A 21,812-nucleotide genomic window follows, 5' to 3' on the forward strand; every position below is an offset into this window, starting at 1 on the left:
ATCATAACCGTATTGTATTGTATTGTTGTATCGCATTGCATTGTATTGTATCATTTTGCATCATATCATCATATCCTTTTGCATCATATCGTTATACCTTATCATGTATCATATTGTTCTATTGTATCATACTGTATCATATCATTACATAGTATTGTTTTGTATCATATTGTTATATCTTATATTGCTTCATATCGTTATATCGTATCGTTTCACATCATACACTTATACTGTAGCATTTTATATTATATCGTTAAGTCGTATCAAATTGAAACATATTGTTATATTGTATTGTTTGCACCATATTGTTAAATATTATCATATTGTATCATATCATTACATAGTATTGTTTCATATCATATCCTTATATCTTATCATATTGTTTCATATTGTTAAATCTTACCATACTGTATCATATTGTTATATCTTAAATTGTTTCATATTGTTGTATCGTATTGTTTTGTATCATATCCTTATACTGTAGCGTTTTATATCATATCGTTACATCATATCAAATTGTAACATATCATTATATTGTATCGTTTGCATCATATTATTAAATCTTATATTGTATCATATATATCTTATCAAATTTTTTCATATCGTTACATTGTATCATTTTGCATTTATTGTTATTTCATATTGTTTTGCATCCTATCATTAAATCTTATCATACTGTATCATATCCTTATATTGTATCATTTGCACCATATTGTTGAATCCTATCATATTGTATCATATATCTTATATTGTTTCATATCCTTATATTGTAGCATTTTGCATCATATCGTTACATCGTATCATTTTGCATTTTATTGTTCGTCTCATATTATCTTATATTGTATCACTGTATTGTATTGCACTGTATTTATTCAGTTTCACTCTCAACTTGTGATTTATTTTTGAGAAACTGGGGAATCAATTGTTAAGAAGCCACAGACTGGATTATAACCCAGGCTACAGCCTCAGAAAATGGGGCACAATATAACATCAGACCATTAGTGCCCCTCAGCCCCTCAGGGTTTTTGAGCAGTTGTAGAAACTTATTGACTTAACAGTTTATGTTGGACAGCATTAGTGCATGAGGGGAAAAGGACTCTCGTTATTGGAGGGTTCTCTGCTCCCAGTATGGTTATGTGAAGTCGTAACTTGCGTGTACTTCTTGTTTTTCATCCATGAAGGAAGTGAGCTGACACAAAATCAAAGACTTAAAAAAGACTTAAACACTGGCACACATACAAACAAGCACAGTCATACATCTTCATCCCTCACTCACAGCAGATTCACAGTGATGCGTGGTTGCCAAAACTTTGATTGAATGCTTCATGGAAGTTCAAATCTGTAGTGCGCTTTTGTTGTCTTATGACCTCTCTCTGTTGTACAGGAGCCGAGGCATCTCCAGTTCATCGCAGACTTTAGTGACAGTGATGTCTATACTGTGCTGTCAGCCAAAAAACTTCATGGTGCACCGACAGATTATGGCTTCTGTGTCAAGGTACCCTCACTTTCTTTCAATGCCAAAAGTGAACAAAAGAAGCAGAAGAAAAGTATTGATTCCCAGCGTGTTGATCTGCCTTTGTCTCCCTGTGACTTCTTTCTACAGTCCACAAAGTGTAGCTCAGCCCGGGACTTGAAGCTGCTTTGTGCAGATGATGAACAGACCAGGACCTGCTGGATCACAGCCATGCGCTTGTTAAAGGTTGGCTCGCTGATCACTAACTGCGGGTGATGTCTAAGAGGAGGAATGCTGAGTCAGTGCTCGAATCAGATTTAGCTTTGGTGGGAGGTCAAGGGAAACTATTGAGTGTTGCTGGATTAGCACTCCCACTCTTTATAGAAGCAGCATGTGTTCATTGTCTGGATATCTGCTGGATACAGTTTAGAGCATTAGTCACTCTCCTGCAGGGCTATAAATAATTTACAGTAAAGCACCACAGCCTGTGGTCTATTTGTATCTGCCTCTCTTCATCTATACACCACAGTGAAGTGAAAGTAATGAGAAATGAAGACATAGAGCTTAAAAATGTCTTTTTCTGTGTTTCAGTATGGGATGCAGCTGTACCAAAACTTCATTCAGCCACACCAGAAACAAAAAGCTTCACCCATGGTAAGCTGGGAGTCTTTTTCTCATTCCTGTGTGGGAATAAAAGCTCCTTTTAGAAGCTTTAAGCTGCTAATAAAACAAACTGAAATTGATACTGGTGACTATTTATGATGCATGAAAGCTACCAAGCCCATCAGGGGTTTTACATTGTTATTTTAAATGTATATTACCTCTGCTGTGGACTAGGTGTCAGACATATGCTGCACATTAGTCACAAAAAAAAGAGATTTGATTATTTCTTTACTAAAAAGTATGTACTATGGATGCACCAATGCTGATACCAACCCTCATGCTTGCAAAAAAGGCAACAAATACCTCTTTAAAGCATGGTGTTTGACCCTCATTATTTAGCGGATCTGCAGGGTAGTCTGCTGTATAGTGATATTTTAACATTGACAAGAGAGATTAAAGTGCGCCTGATTACAAACTAGAGGTGATTAATTGACCCTTGGTTCGTTAAGACATAAGGCTGCCTAAAAAGAACAAAACAAAATCAAAAACACCCTCTAAAGCTAAGAACTGTCTGCAAATAATCTCCCAAAGTCTGAGGGTTTTCTGAAAAACTGCACAGAATTTAAACACGTACTAAATCCTCTTTTTGGCAGCCTCTGTAGCAGAAAGAGACGAGAAATAAAATAAATACACATTCAAAAGTCTCAATCCCAGCCTTTAAACATAAACCACTGCCTTTGCCCTTAAGTTTAACCTTTTTTTTTTAAATCATGAGTTAATCAAATCAAAACCATCAACATCTCCTCCCCTTCTCAGACATGTCCCTTATCCATTGAGTTTAGGTGGTGGTTCTCAACTGTTGTACTTTATGGTGATGGGTGGTGATCATCTAGTATTTTCTCAAGAATGAAGGGTTATTAAGTTAGCATTTTACCAAGTAATAGCTTGGTAATATAAAGGGCATAGTTACCTAGTAATAATGTGTCAATTGGCAAGTAATTCCTCGTAATATTGTGGCAGCTCTCTGGTGGTATTTTACACTTTACCTCAACCTAACCCCTCTAACCCTAACCCTAAAAATATTGTGTAAATTCTCTGGTAAATAGGCAGTATTTCACCCTAACCTCATCCCCCCCCCCCCCCAAGTATTGTGGCAGTTCTCTGGTAATTAGATAGTATTTTACCCTAATGCTAACCTTAACCCTCTAACCCAATCCCTTACTTAACCCTCAGACTATTGTGGCTGTTCTCTGGTTATAAGGTAGTATCTTACCCTATCCCTGACCCTCATAATGTTTTGATAGTTCTACAGTAATAAGGTGGTATTTTCCCCTTCCCCTTCCCCTAACCCTCTAACCTAATCCCTTTCTCTAACCTCATAATATTGGGGCAATTCTCTGGAAATACAGTGATATTTTGCCCTAACTTTACCTCTTACCCTAACCCTCAATATTTTTTGCAATTCTCTTGTAGTTAGGTGGGATTCTGCCCTAACCTTGACCCTCTAATCCTATCCCTTTCCCTAACCCTTGTAATATAGGTGGTATTACACAATGTAATTTCTTAGAAATAAGATGATCATTTTCTATGTTGTTTGATTATTTTGGAAAAAAAAAAAAAATTGTATTCTGGCCCACTTCCTGAAAGTGAGTCCATCCTGAATAATTTCCCTGAAGCATTTTTTAGAGTAAGGGATAGGGTCGTGTTTGGGGGTTAGGGGTAAGAGCTAGGGTAAATTCCACCTGGGTACCACAGATCGGCTGAAATATGACAAGAATTACTTGATAATAAAAAATATTATTACAAGGTACATACTCCCTTAATATACCATATTGGCTTTGTTAAATGCCAACTCAGTTGCACAGTAATTACACCTTAATCTTGATTAAAAAAAAACTACCTTTTTCTTGGTAATAACCACCTTATTCCATGCTAATTATACCTTATTCTTGGTAATAACCACCTTATTCCACAGTAATTACACCTTATTCTCAGTAATAACCACCTTATTCCTCAGTAATTACACCTTTTTCTTGTTAATAACCACCTTATTCTTTGTAATGACCACCTTATTACTCAGTAAATTACACCTTATTCTTTGTAATGACCACCTTATTACTCAGTAATTACACCTTTTTCTTGGTAATAACCACCTTATTCCACAGTAATTATGCCTTATTCTCGGTAATAACCACCTTATTACTCAGTAATTACACCTTATTCTTAGTAATAACCACCTTATTACTCAGTAATTACACCTTTTTCTTGGTAATAACACCTTATTCTTTGTAATGACCACCTTATTACTCAGTAATTACACCTAATTCTTTTTAATGACCACCTTATTCCACAGTAATTACACCTTATTCTCAGTAATAACCACCTTATTCCTCAGTAATTACACCTTTTTCTTGTTAATAACCACCTTATTCTTTGTAATGACCACCTTATTACTCAGTAATTACACCTTATTCTTTTTAATGACCACCTTATTACTCAGTAATTACACCTTTTTCTTGGTAATAACCACCTTATTCCACAGTAATTACGCCTTATTCTCGGTAATAACCACCTTATTACTCAGTTATTACACCTTATTCTTAGTAATAACCACCTTATTACACTGTAATTACCACCGTATTATATGGTAATTACACCTAATGCTTGGTAATCACACCTTGTTTTTGTAATAATTACCTTTTTTTTTTGAGAAATTACTTAGTAATACACTTTTTACTATAAAATTATAATTACAGTAAAAAGGTAAGGTAATTGTGACTCACTAAATAACATGCTAACAGAAAAGTTTAAAATACACAGGACTAGTGATGTTGGGAACTAGCTGGAGAATATGACGGTGTTTTTAACAGTTTGTCAGGAATCAAAGCTGGATAATGAGTGAAACCTGGACTTCTATTAATCTAGTGTCCTTAAAAACCTCCATTGCACCATCTGTGTTGGATGTGTGGGTTGATGTTGCTTACTTGTGTGCCATCCCAACTTTATAAGGCAGGATGATATCAATATGTATTTCTAGATCACTGCACTGCCACATGGTGACCAAAAGAAAATCAATTAGAGCAGCATTAAAAATACATTTTCATGTGTTAAAAATATGTTGAAGCTCACACTGGTTCACACATAGCAGTGTGGTGATAAAATTACATAGGACAAATGGGGCACCTTAGGTGTGTTAATGTGGGTTCGGTGTCCCAGAATAGCCTCAGACCCTGCTGGGAGTATTTTCACTGCAGTGAACACGATCTATTTCTGGCTTTTGGACATGTTCATGAACCCTCTGCTTTCTAAAAATACACGGTGATCAGCTGCTCTCAGATTTAACAACTCATCACCTCTTCTCTGCTGTCGGAGGGTCATATGTGACAAACAGCTTCACCAGGAGGATTAGCTGCAGGGATGAGGGAGAACATGAATCTGCAATCTCACAGGTTTAGCTAAACATGTTACCTTGAGAAAATCGATATCTGTGAAGTCATTCAAAGCTACATTTCAATGTAGAGGAGCAGATTTAGAAGCAGTGATAGACATGCAGTAGGGTCACAGTGGGTGAGGTAACTGGGAAAGCCTCGTATAAACACTGCTCACTTTGTTTTTACCACTCGTTAAATTGTGAGCTAAGTATGTGGCCGATGAACATACGCGGTCATTTAAAAGCTTCTTGGTAATCCTGATAAGAGGAATTTTCTTGACTGTGCAGTGAGCCTCTCACTTTATGGCAGCTTAGAGGACTAAAATGTGCCCATGTGTCATTCTTTTCAAAGTCCCTCTAATCCTTTTTCAATGGAGTTTTCTGTCTGGAATCATCTAGAAGGATGAAAATGGAGTCATGTAACTCAGACACTAGATGGCAATACAATACTGCAAGACAGCAATGTCAGTCTTCTTCCTTACTGCAGTGTGAAAAGAAGGAAATCAAACCACAAATGTAACTTTTTTGAGGTATGTTTTGGAAAAAACATAGCTAAATCTTTTAAAGACAAAATCAAATTTGATTGTTTGTGATTTCAGAGGAGCATCTCAGAGAATTCCCTGGTGGCCATGGATTTCTCCGGCCAGAAGAGCCGAGTGATAGAGAACCCATCTGAGGTGCTGTCTGTGGCTGTGGAGGAGGGACTGTCATGGAGGGTGAGTCAGGGACATCTCTTCTCAATGCTGCCTGGGAAAATTAACAACTGGATCTCAGCAAGAAGTGCTGACATTTTGATAGGCATTTTGCAATCACTGAATAAATAGTGCTAAGAAGTGTAAAGGAAAAATAATTATTTTAAGAGCCTCATTAAAGAGCATCTTATGGAGTAATGAGAAATTCATTTATTTAACAACAGAGAGTGAATTTATGTACACAGCTGCTTCACACAACAACTCTGAGATACTAAGGTCAAAACTACTGGGTCATATATAGGAGCGGATAACTTTGAATTAACAAAACATGAGTGCATTTGTGTTCATTTTTGATTGTCTCTCAGAGGAAAAGCTGTCACCGTCTTAGCGGCCATGGCAGCCCTTCAACATCACAGAACTCTTCATCAAACATAGGTCTGTGTTATCATTTACAATCATTTTTATGTACTAAGTGGAATAAATAACGTATAACCTGCTTGTATTTGTGCTTCAGCTCTACATTTGGCTCAGTCATGGTTCCATGGAAAACTGTCCCGGGACGAGTCTCAGCGCCTCATCACTCAGCAGGGTCTTATAGATGGGTAAGAAGTTCAGCTCATCCTCTGTTTTGAAATAAATCAATAAATATTAAATGTATCTTTATTACGGCTGTCAAAAGATTAACATTCATATTTGTGTTTAAAATTCCTCTATTTTGCATTTAAATTTTTTTTAGTTTTATAATAACCAAACCAGTCATAAACACATAAAACAAAACATCTTAGTCTATTATAAAAACAGCTTCCCACCCACAAACCAAGACGGGTCAGCCTTCCTTTTGTGTTCAAAAATATAGACAGAAATTAAATTACAAAAATAAAAACATGACAGTGTTCTTTTGTCTCCTACCAAATCTATCAACTCAATGCTCATCCCTAACCCAAAATTAACAAATATTATGATTATTTTTGTGTAAATCCAACTATCCTAGCCCTAAACACAAATTCTTCTACCCAGCAACCATTGTATGAATTATTTGTGCTATACCATGATTTCTTTTTCCTCCAAGATCTCTGGTGCCCCCCTAAGGGGGTCCCGGACCCCAGGTTGGGAACCAAGGCTGTATGACATTCTTTCATAAGCAGCTACAACGCCCAGATCTGTTACTACGTGTTTTTTTTTTCTGTCTTTAACTTAGCATGATTGACTTCCTGTTTAGGTCCAAACCTACTTTTATTGGTAGATCAAAAGATTCTCAGCCAATGAGAGAACATTTAAAAGGTTCAGATGACTCGTCCACTGAGCCGTCTTTAAGCAGCAGTGGTGGACTTGTTTAACATCACTGTGCCTGCAGGCAGAGACTGACATGGGTTTTGGAAGGGGCAATAAAGCACGCAATAATCACGATTTAAAAAAAAATTGATTGCACCTATTGTGTAACTTTTTTAATGCATATTTTTAATTTGTTTTTTCAGAATACAGTATTAAACAATAACACAAGCCCATTGATAATTAACAAGCAGCCAATATGAAACAAAGGCAGTTAGAAAATAATATTGATTAAAAAAACAGGAGAAAGAAAGATTAAAAAGAAGGAAAAAACACACCATTTCCTTAGTTTGTTGGTATTAGCTCATCGATATGCTGGTGGCACTTTATTTGTCCATGTTTTACTTTTTAGATAAATCAGAATTAAAAGGTTATAAACACCCTAACTGTCATTGCAACCTTTAAAAAAAAAAATACAATAGTAATGTTTTTATATTAAGAAAACTAAGTTCTGACATGTAGGTGTATTTGAATTTTTCTTTTAGGATTCATCCTCATTTAAAAGCCTGTAAGAGTTCGTGGTAATCACCCGACTGCCATAAAAATGATCATACTGGTGTATGGGAATGGTAAAGTCCTGTCACGTCAGTAAAATGTTCTCAAATATTCATGAGAAATGATCTCTAGAAAAGAGCAAGAACCCTGATTATGGTGGTATGTAACATATTTATTATAATCAGGAAAATTGATGATATATCTAAACTCAAAAAGCAAAAACAGGGTAGTCTGTGCAACATTATTGGCAGGTGAACAACTGGATGAATGTTCTGTTGTTTTTATGATGTGTTGTTTTGTGTCAGAATTTTTTAGCTGACTTTTAAGAGTTTAATTTGACTTTTTTGCTCTCAGGGTTTTTCTTCTGAGAGACAGCCAAAGCAACCCTAAGACATTTGTGTTGTCTCTGTGCCACATGCAGAAAATCAAACACTTTCAGATCTTACCTGTGAGTACCGTTCATTCTTTGGTGCTACAGATCATCTATTTATATTCATCCTAATACCTGATCCATCTGGATATGCATGCTTCCCTGTAGGTGGATGAAGAAGGGGAGTTATTCTACAGTCTGGACGATGGTCACACGCGCTTCACTGACTTGATCCAGCTGGTGGAGTTTTACCAGCTAAACCGCGGTGTGTTGCCCTGCAAGCTGAAACACCACTGTGCCCGGATCACCTTGTGAACAAGGGACCCAGAAGACCCCCGAGGGCCTGCATGCACCTTAACTCCAGGGCCTTTCTGGACAAACACTCCCAGTGTTCTCGTGCCTTGAAGAAGAATATACACAGACTTACTGAGCAGCCATGTGAGCTGAATCCACTGTTATCTATCATCCACACCCACACTGAGTTCATGATCCTTTTTTCCTTTAGAGAAAAAGATGAGTTTGACAATAGACCATAAAGACTGACAACATGTGCATGTGCTTCTTTTCCTGGTGAGTGGCATACAGTAGCTGAGATGATATATGTCAGTGATTATAGAAATCTAGAATTTATGGTCCATAAATGCAATGATCGAATCCTAACAGGGGTATCATTTTACTGAACCCACAATATCGTGGGAATCGTACCAGAAAAACTTCTGTCCTTTTACATGAGTAAATCTAAGCTATCATACCAGAGACTTCTGTCCTTTTACATGAGTAAATCTAAGCTATCAGACCAGTGACTTCTGTCCTTTTACATGAGTAAATCTAAGCTATCTTAAGTTCCATTGTCATTTAATCTCATAATATTCAGGTATTTTTTAAAAAACGTTTTCTGTATCAGAGAACAAAGAACAAGGGTTGTGTCCAAAATCATGCACTCATTCCCTATGCCCTTTATAGTGAGCTGTGTAGGTGGTCTAAAGAGTGGTACAATAAATAAGTGATTTGGGACACATCAGTGATGTTATTGTTGTCTCACAGTTTAAACATAAAAACAGCTACCAAGAAATGGTAGAATTTCACTCATCTCTACTATCTCTACTACTCAGAATCTCTACATCAGAAGGGATTAGAGCCACTGAAAAAAAAATTGAGACGTATTTTTTTTTTTACTTGTGAGAAAAAGTCAGAATTCTGAGATTAAAGTCAGAATCGTTAGATTAAAATCATTCCTGAGATTAAAGTCAGAATTCTGAGATTAAAGCCAGAATTCTGAGATTAACGTCAGACTCCTGAGATTAAAGTTAGAATCCTGAGATTAAAGTCAGTCCTGAGATTAAAGTTAGAATCCTGAGGTTAAAGTCAGTCCTGAGAAAAAGTCAGAATTCTGAAATTAAAGCCAGAATTTTGAAATCAAACTCAGAATACTGACATTAAAGTTCTGAGAAAAAAAGTCAGAATTCTGAGATTAAAGTCATATTTTTGAATAAATAAATAAATAAAATTCTTGGATTAAAGTCAGAATTCTGAGATTAAATCCACAATGCTGAGAAAAAAGTCAGAATTCTAACTTTTTTTCTCACCAGTAAAAAGAAAAAGTCTCAAAGAATTTTTTTTCAGTGGCCCTAAAGTCAGAATTCTGAGATTAAAATCAGAATTCTGAGTTGTTTCTCACCATAAAAAAAAAAAAAATTGTATCCCAAAGATTTTTGTTTCAGTGGCCCTAATCCCCTTTCGTACCGATATATTTGACAGATAGATAGACAGATAGACAGATAGATAGATAGATAGATAGATAGATAGATAGATAGATAGATAGATAGATAGATAGATAGACAGACAGACAGACAGACAGACAGACAGACAGACAGACAGATAGATAGATAGTAAGTTCAGATTCTGCTCATTAAAGCAATGCATGATGGGGGATATTGCTGGGATAGTGACCATGGGTTGCTCACTACTTTCCACAGAGCGTTTTAGGATACAATGAGATCACTATAATGAGGCATATTATTGGGACAGCACTACTAAATGTTGTATCCACTCTAGAACGTTCCATGTAGTGAGGAGGGTGTGATTTGGGACACAGCCGTTCTCTCAGGAAGCATCACTGTGCACGCTCTGTAAGCTGGACTCAGACTGCTGTAGACAGAGAGACAACAAGAGAGGGGATGTACAGAAACACAAGCTACAGTAGCTCACCTGCACTGTTCTAATGTGTCTGATTTAATGTTCCTATTACATGAAATTACTTCTGGGCTTGCTTTTGAGCCACAGCCGTTAAAAATATTCCATCAGCTTTAGCCATGACGATGGAAATCAGTGATAAGCTGTGACTGATTGTGATCACATCTGAATGCATTGTATACTTAAATTTAGATTTTGTATTTTTCCAAAGATTCAGGTCAACAGTTTGCTAAACCTGGGTTTGTTATTATTTTAAAGGTATTCTGTGGATTTAAAATTATGCATCAGCTTTTAATACAAGGTTTTATAAATCAGAGACATGATTGGAATGTTCATTTTCATTTTTGTATGAGCTGGACGACAGCGCTTTGAACAATGAATGTCATAAAATGCAAAGTTTCATACATGAAAACTGTCTGTTTGACTTTGTATCAGATAACTTAAGAAGAAATTTGTCATTTATGGGGAATGTAGTTCACTGATACATGGAGATCTGGGACCAAAGGAAGCTTTTAGTCTGACAAACAGAGCCTTTATTAAACTTTAATACACAGTACAGTCGACTGGGTGGTAAATAGAGCTAAACTGTTTATAATACACATACACTTTTTTAAGAGAGATCTCAAGCTGAGAAAACTAATCAGCAAACCCATGCAATTTTTAATTTCAGGAATAATTTCAGGCAAACTGTTTCAAAAATGCAAATCTCCTTTATTTGATGATCTATGGAATCAACAAGTACAGAAACTTCACGGTCTTCAGCCATGCCTTTAGAGAGCACTGTCTCAATTGCACAAATATATTGACAACTTTAGGTAAAGTGGGCGGAGCCAGCAAGAAGCGAAGGTGTCCCTCCCTCCTGACCTATTCCATCCAAAAAATAGAAATAACCCAATAAAACATCGGCAACATTTATGTATACAAAGGTTTTCAGAATTATTTAAGATTTTAAATATATTTCAGAATGCTTAAATCTTCATTATTTTAATGATTGTTGATATTAAAAAAGTACAGAAATGTTCTTTAGTCACATTTTTACCCAAAGGTGGGAGCGTACCGCCTAAATTGCACAAACATGTTGGCAACGTTTCAAAAGTGTTTGAAACTAGCAAGATTGATTATGAAGTTGTCAAATTTACTACTTCACTGGAAGTTTCTGGGGACATTTACCTGGATTTTTTGTGTTGTAATAACTTTTATTAGTATTTTTAACTTGGGGAATTTGACTTAAAATTTTGTGTGTATTTTTTTTTTTTTTTGATATATATATTTTTATTTCCATTGGAATTTGGGAAACTTGTTTGATGTTTGGGAAAATGTTTTAATTTTGGGGAGTTTTATTTAAATTTGGGGGCTATTTGGTGGTATTTTGGGCATTTTCAATGAAGTTTGGAAATTTATTTATTATTGAAAATCTGTTTGGGAATATGGGTGAGGATTTTGGTTTCATGTTGATTTCAGGAGATTTGGAGGAATTTTCTGGCATTTTGAGCAATGTATCGCTAACTTTGGGAAATTTGCTAAGAAATTTTGGGGGTAAATCACTTTGAAATATGGTGAATTCACATGAAAGTTTTCATGCTCTAGTTAGTATTTTTTGTTGGAATGTTTAGCCTTGAAAATGTTTCACTGAAACATTTAGGGAATATTTCAAGAAAAGTTTGGGGTACTTTTTATGGGCTATTTTAACAAAATGTTCAAGAAATCTTAAGGACGTTTCTTGAAAATTTACATCATTTCTGACCGACTGAAGATCTCAAACAAGTGCCCGAGACACTTAGCCAAACATCTGCTCTAAAACGATCCAGTGCTGTAATTCCTGCAGAAACCGGACCTTCAGGAGTACTGTAGACTTCATTTTTGGTATTCATGTTCAAACACGAGGCTGAGCTTTCAAACTTACCAGCTCATTTGAAATATTAATTACCTACTTTTCCAAGGCAAGTGTGGCCAGTGTGTTTGTGCAATTTGGAACGTGTGCAGAACTTTGTGTGCAATAATTACACAATACTGATGGGGAACATTTCTGTGTGTTTAGGTTGCCAAAATTATCATACACTTTCAATTAATTTCATTTATTTATCTCGAACATAGAATAAAAAAAAAAAAAAAAAAACACTTCCCAGCAAAATGAAGTCACATAATCCTGACAGTCTGTTCATCATACAGTCAACCTTTGTTAAGGACAATTACAAAGTTCAAGAAGGGGCAGAAGGAAGATAAAAGCTTTTCTAGTCCTACCCCTACAGGGCCAAAATTGTTATACTCTCATATACATGTGTGAAAATGCTAAAAATCTTCAGTCATAATTCTAACCTATAGAGAGAGAATAGCATTGAATAACTGAAAATGGACCCTTTTTCTGCTCAGTTATACTTTTCCAAATGTTGCCAACATATTTGTGCAATTTAGACAGAGTGCAAAAGTTTGAAAACTAGAATAAATCAGCCATTATTGAGAGTTTAAGACTTCTATTTTTGCTGCTGTTATCATTTCATTTGTACAGAATGCTCCTAAATAAACAAACTAAAGTAAAAAATAAATAAAAAAAATCCCATTAAGCCTTTGCATTAAAAGACATCTTCTTGTGATCTATAACCATTATGCTGTTTTTTGGTTTTCTATAAACAGACTTCACTGGCATTTATTCTATTATTATCCTAGTCTATTAGTATAGATTATATTATCCTATATCTTGATTGGAATTATCTGGATATATCTTAAAAACTGTATAAACATTGTCCAGTCCCCAGACAAGGTACACATTAGCCTAACACTGTCCAGTACTGCTGGCTCTGTATCTACTAGTACGCATGAGTCCTCTGTCCTCCAAGTCGAGCACCACTGATCATTTTTCCAACCACTAGATGGTACTAGAAGCATTTTGCTTTTGTACTGCCTATTATAGAAAGCATAACAGCCTATTTAAATTACATAATATATTTAGAATGTGTCAAAGACACAGCATAGGTTCGCCATAAAGTAAGACTTCAATATGAACGCATGTCATCTGCCATGCAAATATCCAAGAATCCGGTTTAATACTTACAATAGTTCTGATTTTATTTCTAACAATCCTTGTTTGCCTGTTCCTGCTCTGATAAGTCATTTAGGATTACAGGTGTAAGATTTTATTTTTCATTTTTAACTTTTAGGACTTAAAAAAAATAAAAAGCCCTATTTGATCTGATTTTGGTTCTCCTACAAACTAGTCCACAGCAGAGTGTCTTGTCTTGCAGCCTCGGTGTTAAACAATCCTCTCTGATGTGATACAAACACATTGCCCCTATACCTCTGCTGCTCTACTTCAATAGCACGTTTTAGAAACAGTGCTCACATCCAGGGGAGATGTGTGCACACAGAGAAGTCTTAAATGCACCCCTGCTTCCGAGGTCCTGTGCTAAATGTTGTTTTGGATGTATTCCTGCCATTGATCGGAGTCTGGCTGCAGGGGGAGAGATGGCAGCTGGGAGAAACTGCGCTTCCTTTAATGAATTCATCCAGCTCCATCCTGCCCAAAACGGCCTGTGGATACAGCGTTTCTCCCAGTAAATAAAACCTCTCTCCCTCGCTCGGTTTTTCGGCCCTGGTGGACAACCAGCACTGTTCCTCACACTCCTCAGCACTCCTGCCTGCACTCTCACTCTTATGACTTCAGGTTTTGTACTCGAGAGTTTCAACTTAACACTGTTCTTAAATGCCCTTCTTCTTGTATTCCCTCAGTCTGTTTTCAATTATTAGGCTTCGCTGTCTTCGGCCAATTACTGATTATCTCCAATGAAGTGAAGACCTTGCTGTTTGCTCTGCTCTTGATCCACAAAAGGGCATTTTCTGGGCCTGGGTAGGAGTCTGGGCAGAGTCTATGAGGTAATGAGGGAAGGTTTGTTTAGGGGATGTGCTATAGTCAAGGTTAGAGGCTTTGAATGCTGCTCTGCAAAGAGTCTCCCATCAGGAGGATCTCAGGCTGGAAGCAAATCTAACAGCTGCTGACTGTAGTTACAGTGGACTGAAGCAAAGACAAGCTCAGGCTGATATGAAAAACAGATTACATTAGCAAAATACTCTCGTCTTTCTGCAAAAAAAAGGAAAAAAACGCAAAAACTACAAAGGAAGTTCTTTTATTTTAGGAAATATAATTCTGGCTGCATCGTGTAGGTTGTGGTCCTGTTTTTTGATTTTTATTTGTAGTAATAAACATTCAGTTGTCATGGACAAACAAAATAAAACAAGAACATCGTTTAAATAGATTATAGATCAGAAGCAGCATGCAGAGGAGGTCATGTAGGTGGATAGGATGCATTTCCCACACGTTTCTTTATTTAAAGCTAGAAATCAGTGGGAGGATTTCCTATCTGCAGTGTACAGAACAGCTTTGTTTAAAACAAAAGGGAGAATTTGGCTTTAAATAGAAAAGTACAGAAACAGCTGCAGTGCTGATCATTTTTACGTAAAAATACTGTCAATCAGTAAGAAATCTCATATAATCTAAGTGTAAGGACACTTTAAAGACCATGCAGAATCAACGCTGAATCTGTAAAAAATACATTTTGTATTTTTACATAGAGTTTCACAAATGTCTTGGGGGGGAAAAATTATCTTATGGGACAAATTGTGCCATAAGATAAGAAGTTTTCTGAGTCCCCATTGCACAAATTAGTAGTTTTAGATGTCATTGTTGCTTCCATCTCCATTATTCTATAATCATAAGAAGAAAAAGACACTGGTGGACTTAGAGGGGGCAGTGCTGCCCCCATTCATTTGAATGGGGGCTGCAGGGAGGGCTTCTTCTGGGTTGACTATGAGGGCTTCGAATTCGGAAACCGTTTGAGAAACAACAAATTCCTTAAGAACTTTTGATCAGCACAGCCTAGTGTGTCTTCCCAAGCTGGTACCATTTATGGCCTAGGAGAAGATGATTTTTTGTTTGGAGACCAATTTTCCTGGAAAATTTTATTTTGAAAGGCAAATTGCCGGCTTCCTGTTTGAGATAGGTTAGGGGTGTCAGCGTGTGATTTGTGGGTCTCGATGAGACGAGCGTTTCAACGTTGGTTTGATCTCTCTACGACATTCCTACTGGCCGTGAGCTTTAGCAACCGTAGCTAAAGCTAACCTTGCTATGTAGAATTAATAAACTCAACTAAATATATCATAGATATGCAACTGCTTTGTGAACTTAGCTTTAGCTACCTTAGCTTCATAGCAACATATGCTATGTAGCTACATTTTCTACATATCGTACGAGGCTAACAGAGCTATGTAAGCTATGCTTGTTGTGTTAGAATGGCTTCATGGAGGACAATCTTTTCCAGTAAGCAGACTGTTTACTTGGCTTTATAAATATTTTGTATTCTAGTTTTGAAGGTCAGGTTTTTAACTTTTGGTATCCTAATCATTCCCTTAGCCCCTAACATAACCCTAAACAGGAGTTTAATTCACTTTTATTTTGAAACTAGAAAAGCACTTGGAGAGTGCAGACCTCCGCCATTAGCCCTATCTCCCAATAGAACAGAATTCTTTAAAAAATTCCTGGATCCAGACGGTGATCCGGATACCTCCCAAAATCTAATCAGTTCTTCCTTATGCCATTTCTGACATTTCCTGAAAATTTCATCAAAATCCGCCCATAACTTTTCGAGTTATGTTGCTAACAAACTAACAAATTAACAAACCCTGCCGATCACATCACCTCCTTGGCGGAGGTAAAAAGATGAATATGATAAAGTGTCCTCTAAGGTTTCCTCTAAGCAGACAAAAGTTACTAAGTGTTCTGATGGGTTTCCTTCTAATGGACAAATGTGATGTTGTGCCCTTTAGAGAGTACATGTTCACAGTGGAGAGCATGGAATATTGTGCCATAGGCTCCTTGGCATCAAGTTCATTTTTGCTGACTTCCTCCCTTGTGTGTCTGTGAAATAAATCTTTAAATATTTTAAATTCCCTATCTGTTTTGCTGAAGAGGATTATCAGATACAATCATAAAATTTAAAAAATAAAATCTTAACAAGTGTTTCTAACTATTCCACCATGAATGTATGACAACTTTTTGTGCGCTGGAGCCCCACCCCATACATCAGGTGCCCTTTTTTATTATTTTCCTCCCCTGCCTCAAACACCCTAAGTCCACCACTGGCAGAAGAGCTAGTATCCATCCATGCATCTTCTGCATATTCGGGGCTGGGTTGCTGCGGCAGCAGGCCAAGCGAGTCAACCCAGACATCGGGCGACGCTTTCCTGCTCCTCCTGGGGGATTCTGAGGAGCTCCCCAGACAGATGGGACATACCATGGCTGCAGAGAGCTCTTCCTCTGCCCTGAGGTCTCCTTCCAGTTGGCTGTGCCTGGAAGACCTCTGCAGGGAGGCAGCCAGGAGGCATCCTGATCACATGCCCGAACCACTTCAACTGACCCCTTTCGATGCCAAGGAGCAGCGCTTTACTCCAAACTCGTCACCCTGTTATCTAAGGCTGAGCCCAGCCACCCTGCTGAGGAACATTTCAACCACTTGTACCTAAAGCTCATGGCTACGGTTGAAGGTTGGTTGGCTGGTTATTTGAAAGCTTTGAAGTAAAACTGAATCAAAACCATTAACAGGGTGAAGATGTGGAGGGTGAGTATTTATTTACTGCTGATTATAAGTCACAAAAATAGTGATATAATAGCTGTCAGGATTTTATACACTGAGTCGTCTCAGTACTGGCTGTTCTGTGTTGTTTCTCACTGTACTGGGCCGCTTCAGTCATTTATTATGTCTCAGATAAATGCCCAGACAGCTCTTGCTCCATAAACCGCCTTTCTAACCTCTGAATTTTTTTTTCTGATGGTCCTGGAACCGTCGAACGGTAAGTGCCAAGCTTTGTTAATTACAAGGAGAACACATGCACTCTTCAAATAATGGATGTGGCTTGCAATTTCAAGTTTTAATAATCAATTACTGGCAGTAATTCTCTGTGGAGTCACAGGATAGTCATTAAATCTCAAAAGGGGAGACACATGCGATGTAGCCTCTTTTTTGTCCAAAGCCCTATTTTTAAATACATAAGGGAACTGGGTGCGCTTTAATCCGCTGCATTTTGTTACCTTATTACAATGTAAAGTAGCTCAATTAGATGTAGACAGCACGGCTTGTGGAGTAAGTGTAAAGACAGTGAGTGATGAATAGTGGTATTAGTGCGTATTCCTGCAGGAGCTGAGAAAAAGAGATGCTCTGTTACAGTAATACTACAGATTGGCTTCTTTATTTCCTTAATATGAGTTATTGCTTTTATTAAAGTTTCCTAAGTGGCCTCTTTGATCCAACCAAGCAGGTAGATTCACTGCTATCTAATCTGTGTGTTGTCTTTTCTCCAGCAGGGTTCCTGTTATTGTATTTTTCAGTCCACCTTCAAAGCTGAAACATCGCAGAGGTTCTTCATGACCTTGAGAAATTAACATGGGAGGACTGGCTCTGCTCGGAGGGAGCCCTATAGAGGCCACGTCCCCTCCTAATCCCCAGTTGAAAGGCATACCTCCACTGCTCAGACCAAATCGCCATATCCCAGCGATAGCCAAGTGTTTACATACTCTCAGACCACATCCTGACACACATCAAGACATAAATCAAGTTTGATTCAGGCATGATTGGTACAGCTTTTCATGGTGTGTATAAAAATCTTAATTACTTAAGACTGTAGCCTGACAACAGGCCAAACATTATCGGCTACCCCTGCTGACCAGCTGCTCTGCCTCTTCAATGTTAACAAATAAAACATGGGTAAAGCTATAACATCAGAGAACATTAAAGTGCATGTGGAGAAAGTGGTTTCTTTATCATACTAAGTAGTTACCATGGTGATTTATGTCTAAGTGTACACTTTTCTGAGAAGTTCAGTTTTTGATGTTAGGTCTGACAGCTCTGTTGACAGATGGAGCTCCTGCTGAGTTATTTACCTCAGTTAAACGAGGAAATGAGGAGGAATGGCATGAAAAATGTGACAAACTTTAAACTGACAGAAGAACATGTTCAGCTATAGGCTTAGCAACAGTTAAATTCCTGTGTTTGTTGTGAAAAGTGGCTTAGTGGAACAAAATGAAGCCAGCTCAGAAATGCAGAAAACTGTGCTTCCTCCAGTGTCCTCCAGGGGCTGGCTCCAAAAGCCACAGACGACGCATTAACATTCATTCTTTTTAAGGTTAAGTTTTGATAATGGAAATAAACAGTTACAGACTGGAGCTCATCCTACAAGAAGACAAGCATGTTGTAGCTGCTGTCAGAGAGGCTAAAAGTGCCTCTTAGTTTCGCCTCTTTGTCTGTTACTGAGAGTGGCTCCAAACTGCAGAACTTAGATGCCTCCTCTTGCAGATGTAATTAAATGGTAACTGGTCCAGTTTTACTCACTTTACCTTTGTAAGCTTTAATTAAAGCTAACATCACTACAGTAGCAACGGAGAAGATATTACAATGAAAGTAAATGCAGGTCTGTTAACTTTAGCAGCATAAGCTTAAGCGACGTAAGCTTTAGCAACCTGAGCTTTAGCGACCTGAGCTTTAGCGACCTGAGCTTTAGCGACGTGAGCTTTAGCAACATAAGCTTTAGCAACACGGCTTTGGCAATGTGAGCTTTAGCAACATGAGCTCTAGCATCATAGCTTTGGCTACGTGAGCTTTAGCAACGTAGCTTTGACCATGTGAGCTTTGGCAACAGTAGCTTCAGCAACATAGCTTTAGCAACCTGAGCTTTGACAATGTGAGCTTTAGCAACATGAGCTTTAGTAACATGAGCTTCAGCAACATAGCTTTGACAAGGTGAGCTTTGGCAAATTGAACTTTAGCAACGTGAGCTTTAGCAACAGGGCTTTGGCAATGTGAGCTTTAGCAACATGTGCTCTAGCATCAAAGCTTTGGCTACGTGAGCTTTAGCAACGTGAGCTTTAACAACATAGCTTTGACCATGTGAGCTTTGGCAACAGTAGCTTCAGCAACATAGCTTTAGCAACCTGAGCTTTGACAATGTGAGCTTTAGCAACATGAGCTTTAGCAACATAGCTTTGGCAATGTGAGCTTTAGCAACATGTGCTCTAGCATCAAAGCTTTGGCAACGTGAGCTTAAGCAATGTGAGCTTTGCCAACGTAGCTTTGCCAGATGTAGCCTTAGCTATGTTGGCTGAGTTAGAGTCCGTCCATCCATAACATTTTGTGAGTTGCTTGGAATGTTTCTTTTGTCTCTGTGGTGTAATGGTAGCCATGAATACTGAAGAACCAGTGACTGGACCATTGAGACACAGGTGTCTTTATACTACAATCACTGCACTCAGGTGATCTCCATCTCACTACCTGTGAGACTACTCACACAAATTTGGCTGGACCTCTGTTAAACTAGGTCAGCCACTTTAAAGGGGCTGAATATTTCTACAGTCATTTATTTTATGTCATCTTTGGTGGAGATCCATCAAGGTTAATTGTTTATTATTTTCATGATGTACATTTTGATGTTGCTTGTGTATATAAATTGTATTTGAGACAGAGAAACAGAGGAGTTCTGTAGCATAAGGTAGAGAGTTTTGGCCCTACACACATGAGCAAACAGAGAATCTGAAGTGCTGCGCCCTGTGTGGCTTCCCACCAACTGAACAACATTAAGGCAGTCCTCCATGTAAAAACCTGCTCACTTGTCTCGTAAAAAGAAAAAAAAAAAAAAAAGAAAACACTCGAGTTTGGCAAACGGGCAGCGGCACAGCGGGGGAGGAGCTCTCCCTGGAAGGCAGACGGTGGTGGACAGCAGGGAGACATAAACCACGGCTTCTGCTGGTGATGGACTGATGTTTTAGGTGATCAGAGGGATGGATAAGAGAAGGAAAAACGACAGGGGTAAAAGCAGGAGGGGGTCTAGGAGAGGAAAACATTTCTGACTTTAAAGGAGGAGAGACATGGAAAGTGAAGTAAAGCTGAGATGTTTGACAGTGCGGCACTAGGGGATGAAATGATTGTATACTGTAAAAGTCTGCTTCTTTCTCTCCTTTTCTATCCTTCATAATACAACCTGTTCTTCACTACAGATACTTCAAAACAACATGATATATATCATAAGGGCAATTTACATCAAGGTCATAAGGCAAAACTTAGGATGATATATTGTCCTAGCATTTTCTGCAAAACAGGTCAAAATGTGCCCACAGATACACGCGCGCATGTGCACAAGCACAGTTCCACTCGTGTTGGATCAATTTACATTCCTGCCTCCTTTTTTCGCTCATTTACATGGTGTGCGAGTGACTCCTGCACAGGGTAAGGAAGCCTTGTGGAAGAATTCGGAAATGGTCCATTTCTGAGAACACAGTGGAATAGAAGCAGAGCAGCATATGTTGGGATTTGAATGGTCAATCGATGAATAACCCAGAGCGGTGTTTTTTCTCTGCAGATTGGCAGGCATTGTGTAGTGCTATCTGTGAGTGTGTGTGAGTGTTTATGTGTTTTTGTGTGTGTAAGAGAGAGAGAGAGAAAGAGAGAGCGAGCAAGAGATGGGGGCATGGAGGAGTGGGGATTCATCCTTCCCCAAAGTATTACGCAGTGGTCAAAAATATTTGCAATGCCAGGAGGTATTTTGAAAGATATTTGAAAAAATTCAATAGCATGCTGACCTTTTGCTGGGCATTTGTGAACACATTCAGTGTGAGTCTAATCTGGCTCAGAGTCAGGGAGGATCTGTGTTACTGTATCATGCTGCCGACTTCAAATTATGTTAATCTATTCTGCTCCTACATTTACTTTGATGTCTTTATAAATTTTTTTGTTTTAATTTACAAGTCAAGGCTGCAACCCACAAATGTGCAAAAAGAACCCAAAAATTTAGCATACAATTAAAACCATTTGCATAACATTTTATAGGCGGTAGCATGTCTAATTTATAAAACAATATATCACAGGCAATTCTTAAGCATCTTTAAAAATCTCCAGTTTTGCTACAATCAAGTAAACAAATCAGCATTCTTGTTTTTGCTGTTTCCCTCATATATGTGCATGCTATTTCTCTTCATACATATGAGTAGAATTAGAGCAAAAACTGAGCTTTAAGTTGAATCTGATGCAAAATAAATGAGTGATGTCTCGTTCTACAAAGGTCCACCACAAGAGGGCAGAAAGTACCTAAAGACAAACAGCCAGATGAATTTGAAAGTCTTCACATTATCTGATTGTTGCATCAATGTTTGGATTAAATGTTCCTGATTCTTTATCAGAGAAGACAGACAGCTGGAGGAGACACTCTGTATTCTTA

At 37.8% G+C, this 21,812-nt stretch overlaps 1 protein-coding gene and 1 long non-coding RNA gene across 5 annotated transcripts in view; one reads left to right on the forward strand and one right to left on the reverse strand.

Moving 5' to 3' along the window:
* Nucleotides 1-9,604, forward strand: part of grb14 (growth factor receptor-bound protein 14) — a 53,735-nt gene extending 44,131 nt beyond the window's left edge. For all 4 annotated transcript variants that reach the window (XM_041807683.1, XM_041807682.1, XM_041807685.1 and 1 more), the window contains 8 exons: nt 1,385-1,495; nt 1,604-1,699; nt 2,045-2,107; nt 6,086-6,202; nt 6,544-6,613; nt 6,693-6,780; nt 8,357-8,450; nt 8,541-9,604. In XM_041807683.1, coding sequence (XP_041663617.1) covers nt 1,385-1,495; nt 1,604-1,699; nt 2,045-2,107; nt 6,086-6,202; nt 6,544-6,613; nt 6,693-6,780; nt 8,357-8,450; nt 8,541-8,687 — 786 coding nt within the window. In that variant the 3' untranslated portion in view covers nt 8,688-9,604. The remainder of the gene's footprint in view (nt 1-1,384; nt 1,496-1,603; nt 1,700-2,044; nt 2,108-6,085; nt 6,203-6,543; nt 6,614-6,692; nt 6,781-8,356; nt 8,451-8,540) is intronic.
* LOC121522977 overlaps nt 6,689-21,812 on the reverse strand; it is a 50,901-nt gene continuing 35,777 nt past the window's right edge. The window contains exon 4 of the long non-coding RNA XR_005993015.1: nt 6,689-6,801. This is a non-coding gene — a long non-coding RNA (uncharacterized LOC121522977). The remainder of the gene's footprint in view (nt 6,802-21,812) is intronic.

The sequence above is a fragment of the Cheilinus undulatus genome, linkage group 15, assembly GCF_018320785.1.
Source record: "Cheilinus undulatus linkage group 15, ASM1832078v1, whole genome shotgun sequence".
NCBI lineage: Eukaryota > Metazoa > Chordata > Actinopteri > Labriformes > Labridae > Cheilinus > Cheilinus undulatus.